This window comes from Mustela putorius, unplaced genomic scaffold (assembly GCF_011764305.1).
Source record: "Mustela putorius furo isolate JIRA1106 unplaced genomic scaffold, ASM1176430v1.1 tig00003858_pilon_pilon_pilon, whole genome shotgun sequence".
Taxonomy (NCBI): Eukaryota; Metazoa; Chordata; class Mammalia; order Carnivora; family Mustelidae; genus Mustela; species Mustela putorius.
In genome coordinates this window covers 19,217,981-19,245,421 of record NW_025422010.1, presented here as the reverse complement: position 1 = coordinate 19,245,421, position 27,441 = coordinate 19,217,981, and the positions used below count along the sequence as shown (strand labels likewise).

The following is a 27,441-nucleotide window of genomic DNA, read 5'->3' as shown; positions in this document are numbered from 1 at the left end:
CTGGCAACAGGAGATGAGCAGCAGACAAGAATGGGCTCCAGAGTGTAGACAAGTAAGGATCTGCCACACTCAGTGTTATGTCTCCAGCACCCTTCACCAGACAGTCTGTCTATACACATGTATACACACACACACACACACACACACATACATACACAGTAATATGAAATGACTTGTTAGCTTTTAGAGAATAAGTTTTGTACTCACATTAAGTGAATGTGATTAACCTTGACCAACCCTTTCAACTGAGCTCTGGATTTCATCTCCTCTCACCTTTTCACGGATGTAGCAACTCTTCCCTCTTTCCTTAGAATTATTCATCTCTCTCTATTTGATCATTCCATCAACATAAAAATATGCTGCACAGGGGCGCCTGGGTGGCTCAGTTGGTTGACCATCCACCTCTTCATTTTTGGCTCAGGTTGTATTCTTAAAGTCCTCCGATCAAGCCGGGTGTCTGGCCCCTCGCTGAGTGGAGTCTGCTTGCCCCTTTCCCTCTGCTCCTTCCCCCACCCCGCAGCTTGCTTTCTCTCTCTCAAATAAATAAATAAATTAAAAAAATATGCTGCATATGCTATAATATCCCATCTTTTAACATCCTCACTTGACCCATTTTCTAGCTACTGTCCCATTCTCCTTTCCCCTTTACCATAAAACACCTTGAAGGACCAGTTTGTAAGTGTTCTCTCTGCTTACTCTCCTAGCTTCTTTTGACATGCAACAGTCTGGCTGAATACCATTACATTTTAACAATTTGTGTTACGAGTTTTAATACTGCATGATCTGCATGAGACCACATCCAATAGTCAACTTTCAGTCTTCATATTCCCTGACTTATTAAGCACTGTCTGCCACAGCTGGCCACCTCTTTCTCTCTCCACATGGCTTAAAGGACACTACTTTATCTTAGTTCTTTTTTAAAAGAATATGTATTTATTTATTTGAAAGAGAGAGAGAGAGCAGAGGGAGAGGGAGAGAAGGAGACTCCTTGCCGAGCACAGAGTCTGATGCAGGGCTTGATCCCAAGATCATGACCTGAGCAGAAATCAAGAGTTAGATGCTTAACCAACTGAGCCACCTAGGAGCCCCTACCTCAGTTTTATCTTACTGGCAGCTTCTTCTCTGGCTACCTACTTTGTTGGTTCCTCCTCATTTTCACAACCTCTAAATCACCATCTAGTCAGCTGTAATATTGCCTTTAAGGAGGTGAAAAATGGTTCTGAAAGCAAAGGAGTCTTTTTATGCATAAAGCACGTCTACATACACTCGTAGCGTAGGTCGGTAGTATTCAATTTCCATGGAAAATTGGTTAGGGGAAAAAGTGTCTAAAAAGGCTAGGGTGGTGGTAAGAAAAATAGCTGAGAATCGCTACTTTATATAATGAAGCACCCCAGAGCTAAGTACTTTAACTTCCTCTCTTCTCTATCTACAGTCACTTGCTTGGTAATCTCATCTAGTTTTCTGACTTTAATACCACCTACACACTAACAATTCCCATTCCTCTCTCTTAGACATTTCTAAACTCACATCCAATTACTTACCTTACTTGAATGTCTATCTAGCATCTCAGAATATTCTCAAAAAACAAACTCTGATTTCTAACCACCCCATCCCCACCCCCACTTTATAAATCTGATGTTCCTGGTCTCTTTCTTCTTAGTAAACAGCAGCTCTAAAGAAGAGAGTTGCCCAGACCAGTCTCCCCTCACTCACTTGGCCCCAGACACAGAGGCTTCCTTAATGTTCTTCCTAAAGAACCAAACAACACCCTGATTCCAGGGCCTTTGTGCTCTGACTTCTCTATCTGGGGTGTCCCTTCCCCCAAATCTACATAACTCCCTTGCTTCCTTATGTCTCTCCTCAAGTATCACTTTCTAAAGTGTGGCTTCCTAATATATTTTTAAATATTTTATTTATTTATTTGCAAGAGAGAGTGAGAGAGAGATCACGAGCAGGGGGGTAAAAGTAGAGGGAGAAGCAGACTCCCTACTGAGCAGGGAGCCAGATGTAGGACTCAATTCTAGGACCCTGGGGTCATGACCTGAGCCTAAAGCAGATGCTTAACTGAATGAGCCACCTAGGAGCCCCCTAATATCTCTTCTTATCCAGCTTTATTCTTTAGAACACATGCTTCTACCTAATAAGTATTTATTTTCTTTTTCCCTCATCTAGATTGTACACTCTATGAGGTTTAGGGCTTTGTTTTGTTCAGTGCCTGGTATACAGTAGGCACTCAAGTATTTGTTGGATGAATGAATAAAGCACAGAAAAGCCTGTTTACTTAAAATCATTAGCTATTTGTATTAAAATGGATGGGATACTACTATGAATTAATAATAGGATAACATGACTTTCCAATATGAAAAAGACTGCTATTCAACCAATAATACAAGCAAAATCATATGGAAAATACTGTCTAATTCAGACTTTTGGCCACTCTTGCCCACCAGTAATCACAAACTTTAAACTTATAAAGTAAATCTCAGTATGTTGCTTACTAGCCACGGGGGACTGACTCTGATCACAAGTGTCAGCCACTAGAATTTCACTTTCATTAGGTTTATGTTGTGGATAAGCTGAAGACTTTGGAACTTTTCTCAGTTCTAAAGGGAGAAAAAAGATTACATATAAATAAATAATTATGATACAAAATACCAAAATATATTATAAGCCAAAACAAACTTGTCTTGCATTAGAAGTATTATTTTACTGAAAAAAATTTTCATATTCCTATGAAGAGTTCTTTCTTTCAGTTTCACTAAGAAACAAAGAAGTTAGAACTGTGAGAGAAAAGGACTAGAATAGATAAGCTTCTTCTGACCTAACCATCCTAGAGTTCTAATATTTTAATACATCTTTTCCTTATATATTTGTTGCAAATCAGTAGGCTCATTTAAAATGAATACTGCATCATATATCTCAATAATCTTTGTTTTCAGAGTTTTTACTTATTGGAAGGAAATCCCAAAATATGCTTTATTAGAAACCATTCCAATGTTTAAGGATTTAATTTAACAAAAACCAAAAAAAGGACAAAGTAAAGGGAAAGAGACTTTTATTAACAATAATTAGAAAATAATATAACACCCTATAAAATTTAAAATAAGGAAGGGTAATAATAAGGGAATAAAACCATGTAAACAAGTTTTAAAACAATTTGCATGGCTCAAAAACGATCTTGTATTTTATAACCAAAATTTTAGATTATCAGTAAAAAGGGATCAGAGCAAGATTAAAACAGAAAAATTAAGTTTTTAAAAAAAATATTTTATTTATTTATTTATTTGACAGACAGAGATCGCAAGTAGGCAGAAAGGCAGGCAAAGAGAGAGCTGGGGAAACAGGCTCCCTGCTGAGCAGAGAGCCCGACACAGGGCTCGATCCCAGGACCCTGGGATCAAGACCTGAGCTGAAGGCAGAGGCTTTAACCCACTGAGCCACCCAGGCGCCCCGAAAAATTAAGTTTTCAAATAGTTAAAGGTTATTTTCATATGATGAAGAAATAAACCCAAAGCATTATACAAGATATAAAAAAATACTTTCCTAATAAAGAAAACTGCTGTAATTTGTTTTTTTTAGGTATTCTTACAGATGGATTTAAACATGATCTAATATGTAGAGGCTTATCTGTAGTGATTTTGTCAGATAGCAGACTAAAAGGCCAAAGAACGTTCACTTTAGAGTCAAGACCTTACATTTTACTTTTTTTAATTCCTAATTAAATGTAAGATTTGTAGCAGTTCTTTTGTTTTCCACTAGATGGTGATGCAAGCTCATATAAAATGGAAAAAAGAAATGGTGCCACTTTTCCAATATCAAAGAATAAGATCTACTTTTTATTTTAAAGGCATAGCTACTCTTAGTTTATTTGTATTACGAAATTATCTCTAGAAATATGTACAATCCTTCCTCCAAATGCTTTCTTTGTTACTATTTAGGTAAAATGAAAGTCTTTACTTCATATCAGTATTAAAAGAAATAATCATTGTATCATATCACGTGATAAATTTCAGGGCTATATGCAAAGGCAGTTTCAAAGTATTTAGCAGAGGTGGTAAATAGGCCTGGAGTTAGAAATATGTCACTGATTAAGCCACAAAGTAGATACTTTATAAAGCCATTTCTTGGTTACCATCAATTGCTACATATTATAACAAAAACAGCCAATTAAAGCTACTGGTAGGAGGAGCTATGGGTCAGACATGGAAAGTACAAAAATTTAGCTCCAGGGTGATCTGTATTTGAATTCTGACTCATCTACGTACTTGACAAGTGACCCAGAGTCAATTATCTAATCCCTCTGAAGAGCAAACCTTTCTTCCTTACAAAATGAAGATACTGACAGCTACCTTCCAAGCTTGTCAGAAGGATTAAAATATAGTAATAACTCACTTGAATCACTCAGCATATACCTGGCACACAGTAGGTGAAAATTAACATTAAGTTCCCTTCCCTTTTTCCTTCTAATCCCACTCAGTTATAGTCATAGGAATATTTTTTTAAATAAAAAGAGAAATATACACTACATTTATAAAATGCTGGGGGTTTACATATTCAGAGAAGCAATGCACGCCTATACATAACATAGGCAGAAAATGTTGTGACATACAGTTGCAAAGTAAGTTCCGTAACTGGCTATCTTCCTTCCCCTAGTTGGAAGAACAGAAAAACTCACCATAGCAGAACACTCTTGTATACACTATTAAACTCAAAAACCCTTACCGTTTGCACACACAGACTGCTCTAGTGTAGCATGTGTTTGTTCTGTGTATCGGACACGGAGGTTCTCCTTTCTTCGGAGCCGATTAACGCCCGAGAACGAAAAAGCTGTTATTGGTGAATCTGGAATAACATTTTCCTCAGAGTCAAGATCAGCCGCTTGGTGCTGTTGATCATTTCTAGAGGAAAATAATGATAAATGCAAGAAAATTAATGCAACACATATTTATTAAAACATCTCTCTTTAGCATGGACTTATAAAAGAACACAGGTATGAAGCTGTAAGAGATGTAATTACTTGCATTTAATACTCCAAATCTAAATACAAGGAATAGAGAAGTATTCAAATGTTTAGAGTGCCAAGCGGGGAACACTACTGTAAGAAGTGAAGTACAAAGTGTAGTTGGGGGTACCTCGAGGTGAAATGAAAAGAACTTCAAATGGGAGAGAAAATGGGCAGAGGAGCTACACATTTGAGTGAAGGCATTCGATACTCTGCACCTGGCATTAGAGAAGGGCAAGCTAGAACTACATGAGCAAGAGCCTTGATTAAGTTTGTGCATAACTTATAAAGCAAGAGGAGAAGAGTTAATTAAGGTTTTAGAGCATGGAAATAATGTGACAATTGAGCAGCAAGACTGCAACATGGACTGGGACAGAAAGAATGGAGGCAAGGAATCAATTTGGCAGTGTCTATCATGATCCAGGCAAGAGTTTCTGTGGGTTTGAATTAGAACGCTGAAAATAGGGGCGCCTGGGTGGCTCAGTCAGTTAGGTGGCTGCCTTCGGCTCTGGTCATGATCCCAGGATCCTGGAATCAAGTCCTGCATCTGGACCCCGGCTCAGTGGGAAGCCTGCTTCTCCCTCTCCCTCTGCCTGCTGCTCCCCCTACTTGTGCTCTGTCAAAAAATTAATAAATAAAAATCTTTTTTAAAAATGTTGAAAATAGCTATGGAGAGGAAGGGGCCAATGTTAAATACTGTGGTAGTAAAATCAACATGATTTGGTAACTGACAAACACAGGGTGATGAATAATACTAACAGTGGAAATTACCAACATCTGTTGGAGGTTTATATTGCCAGGCACGAAGGAGAAGTGCTACATGCATCGGTTTAATTATCACGACTGTATGTGCTATAAATACCACTCTCATTTTATAAATGAGAAAATGAAGATATGGAAGTTAAGTCACTTATTAAAAAATTAGTAACAGAAGCAATATCTAAGTCCCGGCAGCCAGATCCCAGGTCAGTAGTGAGAAGCACTCAATGTGTTATCCTTAGTGTAGACCATGAGACTAATAACTGACTACAACAAGTAGGATTCACACTTTGAGTTTCCACCACTGCTTCTACCCCGGCCCCCTTACAATGTACTCTCAACACATCAGTCATAAAAGCCCTACTAAAACTTCAGTCATAGAGTATCACTCCTCTGATTAAAATCTGCCATATCTCCCCATTTCACTTGAAACACAAGTCAAAGTCTTTTAGATGATCTAATTTTCCCCCTCCTCCTATTACCTCTCTGATCTTTTTTTAAAAATTATATTCTACTCCAATCAGCCTCAGTTTCTCAATATACCCACTTTAGGTTCCTTGTTCTAGCTCTCCCGTCTGCTTGGAATGCTCAACCCCAGATAACACTTAGCTATCTCATTTCCTTCAAGTCCTTCCTTTAGTTTTACTTTCCTATCAGTGCCTACCTCGAACATGCTCTTTAAAACTGTAACCTCTTGGAGTGCTTGGGTGGCTCAGTTGGTTGAGTGCTGGACTCTTGGTTTTGGCTCAGGTCATGATCTCAGTGTCATGATATTGAGCCCTGCGTTGGCTCTGCACTCAGTAGAGATTGAGATTCTCTCCCTCTCCCCACTCCCTGCTCATGCTCTCTAAAATAAAATCTTGAAAAAAATAAAAAAATATAATTGTAACCTTGTTCCCACACCTTCGGTACTCCTGTTCCTTGTAACTCTGCTCTGTTTACTTTATCCACAGTATTTATGGCTTTCAAACTTAGTATATAATTAATTTGTCTATTGTTGACCTGCCAGAATGTAAGCTCTAAGAGGATAAAGAATCTTTGGCTCACTGATGCATCAAGTATCTACAACAGTGGGCACTTGGTACATGCTCAATAAATATTTGTTAAATGAATGAATATGAGAGGGTCCCAGATTCTATTAGAAAAATAAATTTGTGCTGATCCAGGCATGTATTTTTGCCCAACTCAATTCTAAGACCAATGACACCTTAAGACTAGGTTTGGACCGAATTGTGGTTATCGAGTAAATAGTTAATTAACTTGAACTCAATTGACTTTCCCATGTAAAATGATTACTGATCTTATTGGTCAATTCTTTTTTTCTTTTTTTTTTAAATAATTATTGGTCAATTCTTCCCAGTCTGTCAGGCATTCAAGGCTTTATGTGATAAAACCAGTCTATCTATTATACTTATTATCAATTTGTAATACTATTTCTAAAAAAAGAAGCAATGAGAATTTTATAAATTATGACCAACAGAGATTTTAAAAAATTACAATATTAATTTTTCCTAATACAGATTTATATCTTAATTTCCTGGATAATATCAGTAGCCTATAATCCTATATTCTATACTGAGGAAAATCTTTAGAGCTAATATCTACTTTTTACTGTTTTATTGTGGAAAAATAGAGTAAGGTAAGGTCATATGAGAAAGCCTTATAAATTAATGGAGTGTAAAATCTATCTGACCTTGCCTTAACCAATCATGTCACAGGCTATCTGCCTATTAGTCATGAAAATTCAACCTGGAACATGAATGAGTCACAAGAAATTTATTTCCTGGCAGACAACCTATAAGTAGTGGGGGTCACAAAAGGAAAATAAAAACAAAGCCTAAAAACCCTAGATCTAATTAGAGGTGTCTAAACCAGTACAAGTAAATTAAGTACTGTTTTTTTTTTTTTTAAAGATTTTATTTATTTATTTGACAGAGAGAGATCACAAGTAGGCATAGAGGCAGGCAGAGATAGAGAGAGGAGGAAGCAGGCTCCCCGCTGAGCAGAGAGCCCGATGCAGGACTCGATCCCAGGACCCTGAGATCATGACCTGAGCCGAAGGCAGCGGCTTAACCCACTGAGCCACGCAGGTGCCCTAAGTACTGGTTTTGTCTTCTTTTGTCATAAAAGGGAAATTTGAAAAACCAAAAAAACTTCCATGTATTAACCAAGTCTCTTCTTTAAAGCATTAGTCTCACTAATTTTTGAGAAACATAAGAAGTTCATGCTATAGCTTTAGTTATTATGCACACTGGTCTACTTTCTTTCACTTTTCTAACAGTATAAGAGTAAAAATTTTTTTTTTAAGATTTTATTTATTTATTTGAGAGAGAGACAGTGAGAGAGAGCATGAGCGAGGAGAAGGTCAGAGGGAGAAGCAGACTCCCCGTGGAGCTGGGAGCCTGATGCGGGACTCGATCCCGGGACTCCGGAATCATGACCTGAGCCGAAAGCCGTTGTCTAACCAACTGAGCCACCCTGGTGTCCCGAGTAAAATTTTTTTGATTGCGTGTTTTATTTGTTGGCCTTTCCTTAAATTCCTTTCAAAACAACTTAAATTGTTTTTTTTCTTAAGACCTATAAAGATTCAGGGTCTCACTCTGTAAAAAGAGTCTACAAAAAAGTTTTTTAACATTCAGCTTTTCTCCTCTAAAGAACTTAGTTAAAACATGATTTAAATTTAACAAAGCAGTTATAGCCATCAAGTTTACTTAAACATTCTGATTTTCAAAAAAGGGAAAAGAACCTTAAAACACAAACTAGTGAGTCTACTACCCTGATCTCTTAGAACCAGTATGCACTTATAATATTCATAATTCAAGTAAGACTAATTTTAATTCTGAGGAATGTCTTATTGTATATGAAGCTCTCACAGGAAGGCATGTGACAATGATTCTCTTGATATCATCTCCTGAAGAATGATAATGAAGGAAATATGTAGTAGTATGCCTCAGGGTTCCATCCTCAAGCAGATTTTGCTCAACATTTTTTAAATGATTTTGATGAAGGGCCCTAATGGAATATTCATCAAATTTGTCAAAGACATAAAGCTAAGAATAAAAGCTAACTTAATACATGGCAAGAAAAAAAAATCAACATATGAAAGACCCCCCAGAGGTGGGAATAATGGGCCAAATCTAACAAAATAAAATAGAACAGGTTAAATGTGAGATTATAAGCCTCAATGAACTGAGTCAGAAAAGAGAGAATCCAGGCTCTGCCACCTATACAGGCAGAAAACCTTTGGAGGATGCTTTAGCACGAAACTACAGAAAGGTTATACAAAATCTGAAGTGAGGAAGACCTGTATTCAAATGATAGGTCTGACACTTATCAGTCACGGTGGATTCCGTGTCTATAAAGTATGGTACTGTAATTTCCCACTTCCTTTTTGCAGGAAAGCTGTGAAAAGTAATATATGTAAAGATGAAATCCAATGCCCAGAGAACAGTATTTAATCAATAGTGCTCTTATTTACTTTTTTAAAGATTTTATTTATTTGACAGAGAGAGACACAGCAAGAGAAGGAACACAAGCAGGGTGAGTGGCAGAGGGAGAAACAGGCTTCCCACCGAGCAGGGAGCCTGATGTGAGGGTTGAACCCAGGACCCTGGGATCATGACCTGAGCCGAAGGTAGAGACTTTAACCCACTGAGCCACCCAGGCGCCCGAAAGCCATGACTCTTACGTCCTGTATTTTTATCTAAAACAATATATCTACAAGTAGAGGATAGGAAAGACTCTGGCTTCAAGGTTCTAGTCACAGTAAGACCAATAAGAATCAACCAATAATATTTATGTGCTGTGACCACATAAATATAAGTAGAAAGATACAAAAATGGAGAGAGCAAGATTGCCCTATTAGTCAGACCATACCTAGAATATGGAGTACTTTTATTTTTTTTCTTTTTTTAAGAAAGAGAATGCATGCGCGTGCATGGTGAGGAGGAGGAGAGGGAGGGAGAATCTCAAGCAGACTCTCCACTGAGCACAGAGCCCAACACGGACCTCGATCTCTGGACCCTGAGATCATGACCTGAGCCACAATCAAGAGTGGGACACTTGACCGACTGAGCTCCCCAGGTGACCCCAGAATACTGAGTTCTTAGTTAGGATAATGACAAACTAAAACGTTAAAGAGAAAAGGTCTTTGAAGTCTTGAAGTAATGCCTCCTGAGGAACAGTGTAAGAACAGAGGATATTTACCTTAAGGAAGAGTAAGACTCAGGAGGGCCCTGACAGTTGTCTTCAAGAATGTAAAAAGTGGCTCAGTGGTTTAAAGCCTCTGCCTTCAGCTCTTGATCCCATGGTCCTGGGATCGAGCCCCCCCGTCAGGCTCTCTGCTCGGCGGGGAGCCTGCTTCCCTTCCTCTCTCTCTGCCTGCCTCTCTGCTTACTTGTGATCTCTGTCTGTCAAATAAATAAAAAAATAAAATCTTAAGTAAAAGAGCAAAAAGTAGAAGAGGGGGTATCTTGTTTCAGATGCTCGCAGAAAGCAAAACCAGAATCAACAAATAACCTGTAAGTGGACTGAATTCTACACAAACTTGGAAAGAACTTTCTATTAATATCTCACTAGAATTAAACAGGTTTGAGAGATTAAAATTGCAGTGGAAGTGTTCAAACAATGGTTATTTGTTAAGAAAATTATATACGGAATTCAATTTGGAAAAAAGTGAAAATGAAACGAATATTACAGTCCTTGAATGTCTAAACTGCTTTGACCTTCACTGATTCAGTATATCCATTTCCTAAAACACAGAGAGCCATGACCTCAACACTTAGCTTATTTATTGCTTTCTGTGACTGGCAGAGTTGAATATACATATATGCATACACACACATAATTTTTAAAACTTTAAGACAGCAGATTTTTTCTGAATAACTTCTTACTATAGTGTCATTAAATAACTGTCCTACCATATAAGTTATCTGTAACATTAAAACCAGCTTAGGTCAGAATTACTGGATTTAACAAGCAGAGGTGTAAGTCAAATGTTTTTTCTAAGTGAACGTTCAGAGGGATTTTAGGCACTAACAGCATAATGTTACAGTGGTTTAGGGAGTCAAAGAAAAAAGATACTACTTGCCATTTTTTTAAACTGCCAAGCAAAAGTATATTTGTTTTAGGAGAGCAAGCTACAAAAGAGGTTGGCTTATGAGAATAACAACTACCTTAAACTTCAGAAGAGAACTTAAAGGCACAATAGAAAAGCCCCTACACTGTTCTGATTCAGACATGTCTGAAATAAAAGATGCATACTTCGAAGCTCATCCATATGGTTACTCTTTACTATAATTTCAAACTTTAGCTTTTATTTCTTTTCTAAAATATCAGTGAGCTTTAACGAAAAACCTGTGACTTTCAGAACACTAAAAGTAAACTAATTCTGAGTAAATTTGAATTCATATTTCACCAGTTTCAATTCACTTTATGTACCTTGGTTTTGGAAGTGTTTATGTTTCTAATCCCATATTAACCTCTACATGTTCATTATCTTATCTTTGGTATTCATAAATACCAAGGCTGAGGTGTTCAGAATGCCATAAGCTACATGTAAATCACTTCACAAACCATTAATTAATGTAGGCCAACAATCACTTATCTGCAATCTTTGGAACCAGATGTGATGTGGAATTCAGATTTTTTTTTAACACAGTGGGTAATATGGAGCACATACAGCTTATTACAGAACCCCTCCAGGGGAGCCTGAGGTATCATCCTGTAGTGGGGCACACTGCCATTTTCACAGCAAAGCACAGGAATGTTCATGTGAGGTGGGATTGATAAGGACTATATAAATAGCATCCTGTGAGTTGGGGTGAGGTTAGGTTGTGAATACCATTAAAAAAAAACCAAACTTTTGGGTTTTAGAATCATATATAAGAGATTGTGGATGTATGTTCTAGCTTACATCAATGTGTGGTAGGAATAAAACTGGAAAGTGTTGACATTTTCATACATGCATGTTTGATAATCTCAGTCCGATCCCACAGCCTTCTTTCTTCACCTGTCATTCCCCTTCAAAACTCCCTTCACTAATATTTAGTGGACTGATAAAATGGGAGGATTATGAAAATCCTATTGGATATCCACTACTTAAAAGTATATACTGATAAATATGTTTTATTCCACATATAAGATATGTTTATACATAAGACAGTAACTATTCTAAAGCCATAATAATGTGTCATACCCACATAGTTTACCAAAGATTTTGTAGATTTCTGCTCAAATGCAATAGAATCTTTAAGATCCCTATAAAACCACAGAGACTATTCGGAATTCTAATTCTTAAAAATATTTCATAAGTTTTATATAAATGGGAACTAAGAACTGGCCATATCTCAGCTCTGTGACAGACCATATCCAGAAAAACAGATTCTTTTTCTGAGATACTGTCGAATATTGGAAAAAACAGAGGGGTTTAAGTCAAAAGATAAGGGTGGGAGTGATAGACTTATTTACCCTACTAGCTGTGAGACAATGGGAAGTTATTTGACTTCTGTGAACTTTGGTTTCCTTGTCTACAGAAGCAGAGATAATAAAAACTTGTAGAATCATAGTGAGGATTAGAAATAATAAACATAATGCACAAAGAAGAGTAAAGTACGCAGAATACAAGTTATTATTTTTATTCAGTGTGAGAAATGGGAGGAGAGGATCAGAAAAAGTAAGTTCTCCACATCTGCAAAGTGTGTTAGAGGAAAAAGTTATTCAGATTGCTTTTATGAAGCTTTTGGGTCAGGGCTGAAAACTCATATATTTATTTAAAATATAAGTATTGGGGCACCTGGGTGGCTCAGTCGTTAAACGCATGCCTTCAGCTCAGGTCATGATCCCAGGATCCTGGTATTGAGCCCTGCACTGGGCTCCCTGCTTGGCAGGAAGCCTGCTTCTCCCTCTCCCACTCCCCCAGCTTGTGTTCCCTCTCTGTGTCTCTCTCCGTCAAATAAATAAATAAAATCTTAAAAATAAATAAATAAATAAATAAAATATAAGTATTTCGGGGCATCTGGGTGACTCAGTTGAGTGTATGACTCTTGGTTTTGGCTCAGGTCATGGTCTCAGAGTTGTGAGATTGGGCCCCACTTTGAGCTCCCTGGAAACTGCCCCTCACCCTGGCTCATGCTTTCTCTCTCTCTTTCTCTCAAATAAATAAACAAATCTTTAAAAAAATAAAATACAAATATTTCAAATGAATAATTATAAAAATTAAAATGTTTTACATTAATTTTTTTTTCTTTATGTACACATTAACCAAATAGATACATATACACTCTTCATGTGTACTCCCAAAAGAGTGATTTTCTTTATGGTATTGCAGAAAATTGTACCATTTTTAAAAATGAAAATTCCAACTCTTAATATCTTCAGTTTGTATAGCTAAGTATAATAAAGAAAGAAAATTTAAGGGAAAATATTCAATTTTCTGTTGCAATTAAGTAGGAGATACTTACTCAATTTTCTGTTGCAGCTGTTCAGAAAGCTTTTTATTTTCTTCCTGGAGAGTATTCTTTTCATTCACTTAAATATAATATGAAAAACAAGCACATGTATGTTAGGTTTTTTCAATAATATCAATAATTATGGAGAATTAGGATTTCTAATTCTAAGCCATAATGTTAGTCAGAGTTAATGCTACTATGCAAGACTAATCTGTTACTTAGTAGTGATCACTACATCGCATATTGTGCCAGTTCTATGCAAATGATTAACTGATAATTTTATTTTATGCTTGTGGGCAAAAAAGAAAAAGTACTTCATGTCCTGGGGAGTACGGTTTAATTATTCCTATTGAAGTCAAGAGAGCATTCCCTCTGTTACTCAGTCCTACTAATTCCAAATACCATTTTAGTAAAAGACCTTTATCTTAAAATAAATCTGATATTAAAAGTAAAATAACACCAAAGAGCAGTATAATTTTTATAACATTAGCACATTTAAGTCAAATTCTCTTCCTTAATTATACCCTGTTCCATAATTACAGCATCAGTAATTTAAATATATCCACTGAAATAGTATTTGTTTGAATCTACCTTGATTAAATTTTCCTGTCTGTGTTTATTTAACTTAGCAGAAACTCAATTTTGGGCCAAATTTCTACTTCAGTCAGCACAAAAATAGATACTTTATATATACATATAGTATACTTTATATATATATAGTATACTTTTGTATGTCACGAGCTACACATGTACTTTCCTAGGAGGAATATCCAAGAGCTCACAGTAAATATGACTAATCTCTAGAAATAAAGTTAATCATATTCTAAACATTTGTTAATAATTTAGTGGTTTATAAATATAAACATAATTTCCTTCATTGAGTAAATTAAACTTTTTTGGCTATCTATAATTATGTGAAGCTACTAAACTACCTTCTATGGAGGATCTTAAAAAAATTAAGATATGGACAGTGTCTAGAGAAAAGTATAGCCTAATGAGGGACCAGATATCACTTAAACGTATTCTATACTGTTGAAAGCAAGAAGGACGTTATAGAGGTACAGAACTAAAGGAAATTTCGAGGAGAAACAGGTTACTTTGGGTTCTTGAGAAGATGAGAAAAGGATTCATCAAAGACAGGACAACTGAACCAGAGTTTTCTGTTTTTTTGTTTTGTTTCGTTTTTTTAAGATTGATTTATTTGAAAGAGAGAGATCTTAAGCGGGGGGAGGGGCAGAGGGAAAGAATCTCAAGTAGATTTCCTGCTGAGCATGGAGCCTGACATGGGGCTCCATCTTACAACCCTGAGATCATGATCTAAGCTGAAACCAAGAACGGGACTCTTAAATGACTGCGCCACATAGGCACCCATGGACAGAGTTCTATGCAGAAAATTAATGAAGCAAAGTTAGAAAAAAAGATTGGGTATAACAACAAATGGTAGGAAGTCTTCAAAATCAGGTTAAGTAATCTGAACTTCATTTTGAAAGATTACCAGGTTTTATTTTTCATAGCTGAATGATGGGAAGATTGGTTTGTTAGTATGTACAGCCTATACCAAGGTGAGAAAAAAAAGCACTGACAAGTCAGGTGATCCTTAAAATATGAAATGAGTATTTGGACTAATGTGGAAGGTACAGAAATAGGAATTGAGCACAGGCAGAAGAGCTATTACAGATGCAGAATCAGTAATTATTTGGTAATTCATCCTCTCTAAGGTGAGAGAAATCAAAGATGACCTTAAATTTCTTATAAAGATGGTTTTACCTGACTCTCCCTCTCCAAATGCCAATGAAATGACAAAGCAACTCTAACAATAAGTCAACTGCAATACTGACAAGTCAAAATGGTTGCCACCAGCAGATCAGAACTAAGAAAAATTCACTAACGTTTTAAAAATAGATAGACTCAGACTGATGGTAAAATCTAACCAAAGAAAAGGCCTTTTAAAAAGTGAGCCTTTTCCTCATAACATCACATTAATTCCAGTATAGGCAGAATTCCAGAAGTTGCTGAATGAGCAAACAGTTGCCCTTAAGCTAAAGTCATGAGAATAGATTTCCAGAAGTATTAACATTGGAGAGTCCATTAATAAATACTGAGACAAGGAGATCAGGGCAGTAGCTTACAGTAATCACTACAGAGGCACTCCCAGAAGTGCCTAGAAGACAAACTATCCATATACCCTACAGAAAATCTCTCCGATCAAGTTCCCTTTTCTCCTACACTCTGCCATTGAAGTAGGGCTCCTATAAACCAGAACCTGCACTGTTAGCAAAGTAGGCATTCTTCCTTGAGCTAAAGAAGTAAAGTCTACATTTAACAAAAGCATTAATTTAGAGACATCTATAATTATAAACAATTAAGGGTCAAAAAACACATAAAAAACTTTAAAAAACAGTATTTTTTTAAAAAAGAACTAAAAACTGGGACTCCTGGGTGGCTCAGTCAGTTGAGTGTCTGACTCTTGTTCAGCTCATGATCTCAGGGTCATGGGATTGAGCCCTGTGTGGGGCTCCACACTCAGCACAGAGTCTGCTTAAGATATTCTCTCTCCCTTTCCCTCTACTTCTTCCCTCCCCCAGCTCTCTCTTTCCCTCTTTGTAAAATAAATAAATCTTTAAAAAAGAAAAGGAATTAAAAACCAGTGGAGGGGCGCCCACTGAGTGGCTCAGTGGGTTAAGCCACTGCCTTTGGCTCAGGTCATGATCCCAGGGTCCTGGGATTGAGTCCCGCATCAGGCTCTCTGCTCAGCAGGGAGCCTGCTTCCCTCTCTCTCTCTGCCTGCCTCTCCATCTACTTGTGACCTCTCTCTCTCTCTCTCTCTCTCTCTCTGTGCTAAATAAATAAATAAATCTTTAAAAAAATAAAAATTAAAAAATTTAAAAAATAAAAACCAGTGGAAAAAAAATTAGCCTCTGGATAAGTAGTTTTAATATAGGAAACAAAAGATATCTGATGACATCTTCAGATTTCAAAGATAGATTCATTAATAACAAGCAACAGGGGGCGCCTGGGTGGCTCAGTGGGTTAAGCCGCTGCCTTTGGCTCAGGTCATGATCCCAGAGTCCTGGGATCGAGCCCTGTATCGGGCTCTCTGCTCAGCAGGGAGCCTGTTTCCTCCCCTCTCTCTGCCTGCCTCTCTGCTTGCTTGTCATCTCTCTCTGTCAAATAAATAAATAAGAAATCTTAAAAAAAAAAAAACAAGCAACAGGTGGCCATGAAAGAAACAAAGGTCATAATCATTAAAAGCATAATAAGTGGGATGAAAACAGACTAAATGTGAATGAAGACAGAATATCTACCTAAGGGACTCCCAAAATTCAGCATAAGAGGATAAAGTTACAAAGTGTAAAGAAAAATTAGACAGAATGGGAGGACCTGGCATCTTAGTAATATGTGTTCCAGAAGAAACAGAGAGAATGGAAAGGGATACTTAAAAAAAGCAGAAAAAAAAAAAAAAACCTTCTTGGGCTAAGTAAACACTTGAGATTAATGGATGAATTAGATATTCTTTTTTTTGTTTTTAAGATTTTATTTATTTATTTGACAGAGAGAGATCACAAGTAGCAGAGAGTCAGGCAGAGGGGTGGGGTGGGGTGGGGAAGCAGGCTCCCTGCCAAGCAGAGAACCTTACTGGGGCTGGATCCCAGAACCCTGGGATTATGACCTGAGCTGAAGGCCAAGGCTTTAATCCACTGAGCCACCCAGGTGCCCCTGAATTAGATATTCTTACAGTGATCTTGCTATAAAACAACTAGAACCTACAGAAAAACGTAATTTTTACTAACTGCTGAGCTCACAGGAAGAGAAATGCTAGGGACTCCCACACCACCACCACAATCATCAACAAAAACAAAATAAAACTCTGAGCTAAAACCAGAGCAGTGTAGGTAAGCAGATGCTGGTATCACAGCCCTGGTGGACGGACTGAACCTGAGATATCCAGTTTAAGCCCAAACTCCTGGAATGGATCCAAAGTAAACCTTATCCTTACCACTAGAGTCAGCAGAAGATAACTCCGATATGGATTCCCGAGTATTTCAGAATATAGAAATATCTTATGTAGTAATGAAATGGTTAAAGATTTAAAAGATGGAATGTCCAAAATGAACACACTAGAAGTTATTACAAAAAAGTGGGTAGGCAGACAAGGTTGAAATAATCTGAGCATCAATAATAATAATCATAACTGAGTGACACACATTCAATATATAAAATCCTATGGGTTTATTATACTCAAAAAAGAGAAAGCCTCACTTTAATCAAAAACAAAATGAAACATCACACACACACATAACCTATTTGTCACCACTGCAGGTAACTATTACAGAAGACCCTACTCTGAAAATTAGCAATTAAAGGGAGAAAATTAAGATATACCATGCCTTTCTAGTAGGAACTATATTCCAAGGTAGCCAATAGTCCCAATTTATAAGGGTAAAATCCTATTTTCTGAAGAACACAGCTAATAAATGTAGAAATAACAGACATGAAAATTTAGCATTTTATAATCTCTAAAGAATCAATTCAGGAAAGGCTCACCAGTAGATGTGAAAACCATTATGGAAAGACAGAAAGAATTATAATTTTTGCAAGATTTCTTAGTATCACACATCCATCCCCCCCCTCAGATTACTTGGTTGAGAAAACGTGACTCTATTCTAATAAAGAAACATGGCTATCACCTTAACCCAGTGATCAATCTTAGAATCCCTAAGAGTGGAATAACCTGAAAATATCTGTCTCCTGATACGATGCAATATGAAGTAGCCAGCTTTAGTTATGAAGTACTGTTGTCAAAAAAATGTTTAATCTAGACCTAATCAAGCCTTCACATCCAGTATTTATTCAATAGGAAATAAAGGAACAAGATAAAATGTTAAAAAAAAAATGCAGAAGGTGGCAAAATTTTAGGAAAATGACCCTACTTCAAGAAGCCAATGTTATGAGGGTGCCTGGGTGGCTCAGTTGGTTAAGTGTCTGCCTTCGACTTCAGTTACGATCCTTGGGTCCTGGGATTGAGCGCCCTATGTTGGGCTCCCTTCTCAGTGGGGTGTCTGCTTTCCCCTTTGCTTCTGTCCCCCCCGCCCCCGCTCATGTTGTCTCTTTCACTTGTGCTCTCTCTCTCAAATAAATAAAAAAATCTTAAAAAAAAAAAAAAAAAAAAAAAAAAAGCCAATGTCCTGAAAGAAAAAAAAATAGGAAAGGGAACTATTCTATGTTTTAAAATGATAAATGCATTGTGTATGAGGGTTCTTTACTATTCTCCCTTCCTTTCTGCATTTTTAAAATCATTTCATTAAAAAAAAAAATAAAGAAGGGGGTGCCTGGCAGGCTCAGTCAATAGAGCATGCGACTCTTCATCTTGGGATCATGAGTTCAAGTCCCATGTTGGGCATACAGCTTATTTAAAAAAAAAAAAAAAAAAAAGAAGAAGAAAGATGACTAGGCAGACTTGAAAAAGAACCAAATAGAATTTTAAGGAATGAAAAATTTGGTTACTAAAATAAAATAACTCAGCACAAGAAAACTACTGAAATACTTAGTATATTGAACAAGACAGTTGAAGGGCGCCTGGGTGGCTCTGTGGGTTAAGCATCTGCCTTCAGTTCAGGTTATGATCTCAGGGTCCTGGGATCAAGCCCCGCATCGGGCTCTCTTCTCAGCGGGGAGCCTGCTTCCCCCGCCTCTCTCTGCCTGCTTCTCTGCCTACTTGTGATCTTTCTCTCTGTCAAAGAAATAAAATCTTAAAAAAAAAAAAGACAGTTGAAATCACTCAGAACACTGCAAAGAGAAACAAGAGGATGAAAACAGGAAAGGGACATCAAGTGGTATGAAGGAGAGAATGATGAGATCTCATCCAGAATTCAAAAACAGAGAATGGAGAAAACACAGTATTTGAAAAGCCAGTAGCTGACAGTTTTCCAGATATGATTAAAGATGTGGTTTCATAGATTTTGTAATATATACTAAACAGAATTAAAAAAAAAAAAACTTGGTTAATTGGTTAACTAAATTAAAATTATAGAGCACCAAAACAAGAAAAAAGATCTTAGCAGCAGTCAGAGAAAAATGATTGTTACCCTGAAATAGCCTTACAAAAGTAAAAGTAAAATAAAAACATCTGTGGATAAAAACTAAGTTTAGAACCAACAAATACCTTTTTCTTTTAAAAACAACAAAAAAAAGATTTTATTTATTTATTTGAGAGAGAGAGAGAGTGAGAGAGAGCAAGAGAGGGGAGAAAGTCAGAGGAAGAAGCAAACTCCCTGCAGAGCCGGGTGCTGGATGAGGGACTCGATCCCAGGACTCCGGGATCATGACATAAGCTGAAGGCAGTGGCTTAATCAACTGAGCCATCTGGGCACCCCCCCTAACAAATGCCTTCTGAAGGATGTATCTCAGAAAGGATAATAATCCTAGAAGGAAACTGAGGTGCAAAAGTAGTAATAAGCAAAGAAACCCATAAAATATATAGGCAAATCTTTTAAAAAACTGTCTTAATAAAGTCATTTTTAAAGAAGCTTCTAACTTAGAATGCTAAGAAAAAGGAAATGAAATGCTAGGCATAAACAGTATGTAAGCAGAGTTCAGGTGTTTTAAGGTCTGTGTATTATTCGAAGGTAGTCAAGATATTAACTTTATATTTAGGAACACATGGTAAAATTTCAGTTGTAGGGCGCCTGGCTGGCTCAGCTGGAAGAGCATGTGACTCTTGATCTTGTAGTTGTGAGTCTGAGCTCTGTGTTGGCCTAGAGCCTTCTTAAAAAAATTTGTTTTCAAGGATGATCAAAGGATGATCAAAAAGATATAAAGAATTAAAAAACAAAAAGTAAAGTATCGGATACAAATAAAGTAAGACAGACATCCTCAAAATTCAAAACTGGGAAAGTAAAAACATAAAAGAAAGAAAAGGGAGGAAGAAAACCAAATAGCAATGAACAGAAACATGAAAAAAAATCATATCTATAAAGGCCCTGGTGTTTTTTATTATTATGATAACTTGGGACTTGACCTTGGCAATTTTTCTTTGGTAAAATTAGTTTTCTTAAACTTTACCATAATTATACAGGTAGTCTTACTAATGGTGCAATTCTGAGACTACTGTGCTTATGAGATTTAAAAAATGAGTAGTTGGGGGTATTTTCATTCTGTCATCCCTGTGTCTTTGAGAACCAGGCTTCTCAGTATGGGACGAGATGGAGATGGTATTAGAGAAAAGGTTAACAACAGATCTATAGTCTTGAATTTGCATTTTAAAAGTGAATTCATGAGGTATTTTGTCTATCTGAAAATTAGGCAAAGGATATTCAAGCTATTCTCCAAGAAGAAATGCAAACTTAATATCATGTAAAAAAATAACTTAACCTGAATAGTTAGAAGGAGAATGCTAACTTAAAATTAAGGTAACATTCTTTACCCATAAGATAGGGTATTATTAATTCCTATGTTTTTGCTCGAAGCTAAAGAAGATGCAGGGAAATGCATGTTTTCAAACACCTCCCCCCACCAAAAATCAAGCTGTCCATCAACAGCAGAATTGCCAAATGACATCTACGCTATAGAATATAATGCAGCCATGAAAAAGAACAATGTCTTTAGTCCTTTGAAGAGTTTGGCTATTTTTCAGATAGCCAGATTTGTTGGTAATTTGATTATTAGGTATGCAGACACTATCAGAGATTATTGCTATACTAACAATAATATAATTGTAGATCTCAACTATGTTAAACAGAGATGTAATAGTTTCCTACTTACTGATAGTATTCTTATATTCCTAAATAAACATATGTACCCATTCACACATACACACCACAGAAGCTACAGACTTAAATTAACATGTAAAGACTTCTAAATCATAGCCTAAAATGAATTAAAACATGTCAGAACAAGAAGTATGGTATGGTCTCATTAAAATTTAAGAGAAGAGAAGAGGGGGACACCTGATTGGCTCAGTCAGTGGAGCATGTGACTCTTTGATCTCAGGGCTGTGAGTTCAAGCCCCCTGTTAGGTATAGAAATTACTTAAAAATAAAAATCTTAAAGAAAAAAAAAAAAGGGAGAGAGAGAGAGAAGAGAGAGAAGGAAGGGATAAAACAAAGGAGAGACAGACAGAAAAATAAACCTGGACCCGGAAAGATACATGATCAGATTGTTAATAGTAATTATCCCCAGGAACAAAATAAAACTATGTTCTTTCTCTTTTGAAACAATGAGGTTATATATACTAATTTATTCTTGTTTGAGTAACCAGAGGATAGCAATATAATAGAAAAAAATAGAAGACGGACTTAGTTTGGAAAAGAAGATAAATTAACTAAATCTTAGATGTGTTGGTTGTGAGGTGTTTATAGAGAATCAAGGTAAAGGTCACTAAGAGAGTATATGAAGTGTTAATAGAGAATAAGGTTAAGAGAGGTATTAGAAGAAAAGGTTAAGAGAAGGCTAAGAATGTAAGGAAGCCCTACATTAAATGTGTAAGGAGACTCCATAGAAAATGATATATTTGTAATAGTATGTCATGAAAACCAAAGAAAGTATATACTTTCATAGAATACTAAATTGTATTTTTTGTATTTAACTTTACTAAATACTAGTTAAATTACATGAAATAAAAATAACACTAAAGAAGGAAGTACAGACATAATGGAAGGAAATTTCCTTCTTACTTTATAGCTAGTGGGACTTGAGGCCAATGTGGATAGTATTGAGCCCACCTTTTTGTACTGTATTTCTTACTAAAATAAATATGAAGTTAAATCTACAGAAGGAGAATAAAGGACATTTGAACTTTTGCCCACATGAGGAAAAAATGTATGTGAACAATCCATTTGATTACAACCATTTTAATAGTAGGTTTTAACAACAGTACATTATATTTCAAATAATTAATGAAGAAAAGGAAACTCACTAAGTTCTGTGATAAGTTTAAGATTCTGCTGCCGGATATTTTCAAACTCTTGCTGTTTTTTCCGCATGTGCTCTTCAGTTACTGCACAGCGATCACATAATCCTGCTCTTAACCTAGGAAACAAAAAGAAAATATTTTCAGAATAGAACTTAAATGTTCTTACCAGAAATTAAGTTTATGAGATCATGGTTGTGTTAATTAGTGGAAATTCCTTCACTATGGATATGTTCACCAAATCATTATGATGTACACTTTATTTTACAATTTTATTTGTCCATTATACCTCTGTAAAGCTGAAATTCAATTTTTTCTGAACTACTAAAAGATACTTCATTATATTTGAAAGCCAAGATTTTTATGCTTTTTGAAGCTCTAAAGAACTGACTTGGTAAATACAGAGAAAATTAACTAGTTTAATGATGTATTATACCATTAGCAAACACATAATGAATGTTCAACTTTTTTAGCTGAATGAATACTAGGTCCAAGAATACTAAGTAAACAAAACAAAACAAAACAAAAACCCAAAAACAACCTTTATATTTTGTTCCTTTCATCATTAAAAAAGCCCCAATGTTGGGGCATCTGGGTGGCTCAGTAGGTTAAGCTTCTGCCTTCAGCCCAGGTCATAATCTCAGGATCCTGGAATCAAGCGCCAATTCAGGCTGTCTGCTTGGTGTGGAGCCTGCTTCCCCTCTCTCTCTGCCTGCCTCTCTGCCTACTTGTGATCTCTCTCCCTCTGTCAAATGAGCAAATAAACTCTTTAAAAAAAAACCCCGAATGTTAGAAAAATTCACAGATGTACTATTATGCAAAAAAAGTTTTAAAAATAATTTTCACTGATTATTTGTGAGTGCTGAAGGGAAGAGGGCAATACATATATTGCACATAGGGGCTGGGGAGTGGTAAAGAGAAAGGTGTACCTCAAAATGTTGATAACAGTTATGTTATAGGTACCGGTATTATAGGAGATTTTTTTCTTAGCATTTTTCTCTTTTTCAAAATTTCTCTAATTTATTATTTGTTAATCAGGAAAAAATATAGTTAAAAAGAAGACATATACCCCATAGCAGGAATTTGGGAAATAAATAATCTGAAGTAGTAGCTTTAACTTGATAACCTGTCAGTAAGATACTAAGCATTTAAGTGTCTATGGAAGTCATAGCATAGTAGTGTAAGCCATGAATTTTATAAGTTAAGGAGGTAAAAAATTAAAACTGTACAACTAAAACAAACAAAAAGAACCTAGGGAATTTTACAAGAAAGTAAAACTGATATCAACAATGTTGATATGGATGAAAAAATAAAAATTAGAGATCACAGATAGGATGCAATAATAAAATCAGAATGCCTAGAATGAAGAAATAAAGAATTGGACATCACAGTTTAATTAGAGTATGCTCCAAAGACAGGAATTAGGACAGTCAAGATCTTTGGAACCATTTTATATGACAAACATCTAAGTAAAGATGACAGAGTTAACATTTCCATCAACTTTTGCTCCTTCCCAAGATCCTACAAAACTATAGCAAAGATACATGTATATTTTTAAAAACACAAACCCACCAGGACAGGCCTAATGGGAGAGAAAACAAACAAAAACCTTAAAGCTAGGCAGTGGGTGGACAAAATTTAAACTCCCTGAGAATGCTGAATCCTAAGCCAATGATGGGAAAAGTCTAGAATTGTGTTGTCCAATATGGTAGTCACAGCCACAAATGGCTACTCCAATTTAAATAAATTAAAATTGAAATCGAACTCAGTTATGCTCAAGTACTCAAAAGCCACATGTCTAGATGTTACCATATTACGCAGTGTAGATATAAAATATTTCCATTATCACAGAAAACTGTCAGACAGCACTGACGTAGAACCAACCTGATATATAAAGCAGAATTTGCAGAAGTTTAAAAAATTGGTACTCAGCGTGAGTGATTTACAGTATTTCAAGAAATCATCATACCAACATATTTTCTCTTATATTCTGAACACTCAAGTGATCACCCCTTCCATTCCCAGCAGAATACTCCAAGTTGAGTCTCTACAGGGTCTAAACAGACACTGGTTTGGGAGATAGGAGGTACAGATAAGGGTAGGAGTAAAATAATGAAATGAATGTCTATGCATACCAAATTCTCAGGCCCTAGCCTAGGCCCTTATCATCTATTTGGCTTAAAGAACTTTGGTAGCCAACCTTCATTCCAGGAAGCAGAATAAAGGAGCCTCCTCTAGGAAATCAGATCTAAAGATACTGACATTAGAGAATTATCAGTGAAACACACAAGGCAGATCAACCTGCAGGGAAGGTCATAGCCCACAATTCCACTCAGAGCTTCCAACTTTCATCCACCTCTCTTAAATATGAATAGATAATGAAGATCAACAGACAGCTGAGATAAAGTAAGAGACTAAAACATGGGGCGCCTGGGTGGCTCAGTGGGTTAAGCCTCTGCCTTTGGCTCAGGTCATGAGTTCAGGGTCCTGGGATCCAGTCCCACTTTGGGATCTCTGTTTGGCAGGGAGCCTACTTCCTCCTCTTTCTCTCTCTGCCTGCCTCTTTGCCTATTTGTGATTTCTCTGTCAAATAAATAAAATCTTAAAAAAAAGAGAGAGAGAGACTAAAGACACTAAAATAAAAAAAAAGAGGGGGTACTTGGGTGGCTCAGTTGGTTATGAGTCTGACTCTTGATGTAGGCTCAGGTTGTTGTCTCAGGGTCGTGAGATCAACTCCTGCACTAAGTGCCGCATCCTGCTCCGGCTCAGCAGGGAGTCTGCTGGAGATTCCCTCTCTCTCCCTTCCCCCAGCTTGCACTTGTGTGTGCTTTCTCTCTCTCTCCTAAATAAATAAATCTTTAAAAATTAAAGCTACATAGAAGAAAAAAAAAATACCACCGTGGTCAAACTGTAAAGAACTGGAGTTCAGTTCTCTCAGGAGAACTGAAGAAGAGACCAAACTGACATGAAAACAGGACTGCAGTAAAAGGAAATATCCTGGGAACAAAAACAAAAAATCCTAGAAGTTAAAAATATAGCAGCAGGAAAAAATCCAAACTCCACAGAAGGTGAGAAAATAAAGTTGAGATAATCTCCCCCCAAAACAAAAAGAAAATAGAAAAGATAAAACCAGAGCATTGGGGCACCGGGGTGGCACAGAGGGTTAAGCCTCTGCCTTTGGCTCAGGTCATGATCTAAGGGTCCTGGGACTGAGCTCTCTCTTCCGCAGGAAGCCTGCTTCCCGCCCCCCCCCCACTTTCTGCCTGCTGCTCTGCCTACTTGTGATTTCTCTCTGTCAAATAAATAAATTAAATCTTTAAAAAAGAAAAAAAAAAAAAAAAGAAAACCAGAGCATTATCCTAGAATGTTTACCATGTCAATAATAAGAGTTCCAAAACAAGTGAGTCTTGGGTGGGGGCAGGGGTGGGCAGAAAATGAGGAACAAAAAAGATATGAGACATATAGAAAGCAAGATGGCATAAATCCAACTGTATCAATAATTACATTATTAATTGATAAAACACTCCAATCAAAAGGCAGAAACTGTCAGAACAAAAAAATGAATCAACTTTATGCTATCTACAGTAGACACACGCTTTTTAAAAAAAAAAGATTTATTCATTTATTTTAGAGAGAAATGGCATGTGCATCCTGAATTGGGGGTAAGGGGGCTGTGCAGAGGGAGACTGAAAGAGAAAGACTCTAGTAAACTCCCCTATGAGAGCAGAGCCCCATGTGGGCCTTGTTCTCACCACTGTGAGATCATGACCTGATCCCAAATCAAGAGTTGGTTAATGACTGAGCCACCCAGGTGTCCCTACAATAGACATACTTTAGATTCCAAGATACAAATACACTCAAGGCAAAAGGATGGAAAAAATATATACCATGCAAACAAAACCAAAAGAAAGCTGGAGCATCTACCTTAACTAATATCAGACAAAACAGACTGTAAGATAGAATGTGTTACTAACACAGTGAATTTTATAATAAAAGGGTCAATTCATTACAAAAATAGAACAATGATAAATATAGGCATCTAACACTAGAGCCCCAAAATATACATAGAGCAAAACCCAAGAATTTGAAGGAAAAAAGGAAAAAACAAATTCAACAATAATAGTTGGAGATTTCCACTCTCAGTAATGGATAGATCAAGTGAGATGGGAAATCAACATAGATCTAGCAGACCTGAAAAAAACCAACAACACCCGACCTGACATCTACAGAACATGCCACCTACAACCGCTGAATGCACATTTAGAACATTTGCCAGGACCATTTCCTAGGTCACAAAACAAGTCTCAATAAGTTTAAAAGCACTGAAATCATACAAAGCATGCTCTTCTATCACAATGGAATTAAATTAGAAATCACCAACAGAAGAAAATTGGGAAAATCCACAAATCCGTGAATCCTAAACAATGTACTCCTAAATAAACGAGTTAAAGAAGAATCACAAGATAAAGTATAAAAATAGGCCACAGCATACATGCACATATAAAGAAATGGTCAATAAACAATAAAAAGTTCTTGAAGATTAAATATGTGATTATCAAAATAATCTTAATAGTAGGGTTGGAAAATAAAATAGAAAAGAAATATTCTAGAACATGGGGAAAAAAAATAAGTGACAGAAATCAGAGAAAAGATTATAAAGAATCGGTTTATGGCTGAGAACTGCTCCAGGAGGAGAAAGCTCAAAAATGGAGAGGGGAAATAACAGAAAAAAATTGCCATACCCTAAGAGATACCAGCCTTCAGGTTAACAGGCTAAGTGTCCAACACATTGAAGGAAACATACATACCCTTCCCTCACATAATTTTAGAATGATAAGAAGGTCTTAAATTCCAGGAGATAAAAAAAATTTATTATCTATAAAGGAATAACATTAGAATGGTATCAGTTTTATCAACACTGGGTGCTAAGAGACAATGAGAAAATGTCTTCAGTCTGGAGGAAATCTATTTTGAACCTAGAATTTTATATCTATTTAAAATATTCTCTAAATCAATAGAAAACATTTTTAGACAAGCAAGGACTCTGAAAATTTACTTCCTCTGTACTTTTCTGTAGTTATTTGAGGGTGAGCTATAAGAAAATGAGCATAAAAAACTAATAAAAGGAAAAATAGGCCCACATTTTATCAACCTTTTCATTGGTATATATTCAAGGTCTAAATAGTGTCTGGCACAAAGCTGGTACCCCATAATTATCTGCTAACTTGAAGGAAATAATGGGCTTAATGTAGGGATCTAGTGAAGAGAAATCCCAGAATGGCAGTTGTAGAATAACCTAGAAAGTAAATGCTCCAAACTAGTAC

At 36.4% G+C, this 27,441-nt stretch overlaps 1 protein-coding gene across 4 annotated transcripts in view; it reads right to left on the bottom strand.

The window, feature by feature from the left end:
• The window catches only part of RBBP8 (RB binding protein 8, endonuclease), a 128,377-nt gene that overhangs the window by 72,403 nt on the left and 28,533 nt on the right, over positions 1-27,441 (bottom strand). For 2 of the 4 annotated variants that reach the window (XM_013051447.2, XM_013051452.2), the window contains exons 5-8: positions 22,124-22,236; positions 13,222-13,288; positions 4,723-4,898; positions 2,499-2,603 (exon numbers count right to left, since the gene is read on the bottom strand). In XM_013051447.2, coding sequence (XP_012906901.1) covers positions 2,499-2,603; positions 4,723-4,898; positions 13,222-13,288; positions 22,124-22,236 — 461 coding nt within the window. Of the gene's footprint in view, positions 1-1,871; positions 1,875-2,498; positions 2,604-4,722; positions 4,899-13,221; positions 13,289-22,123; positions 22,237-27,441 lie in introns of all 4 variants that reach the window. The other 2 variants (XM_045065443.1, XM_013051451.2) reach the window with 2 other exon arrangements.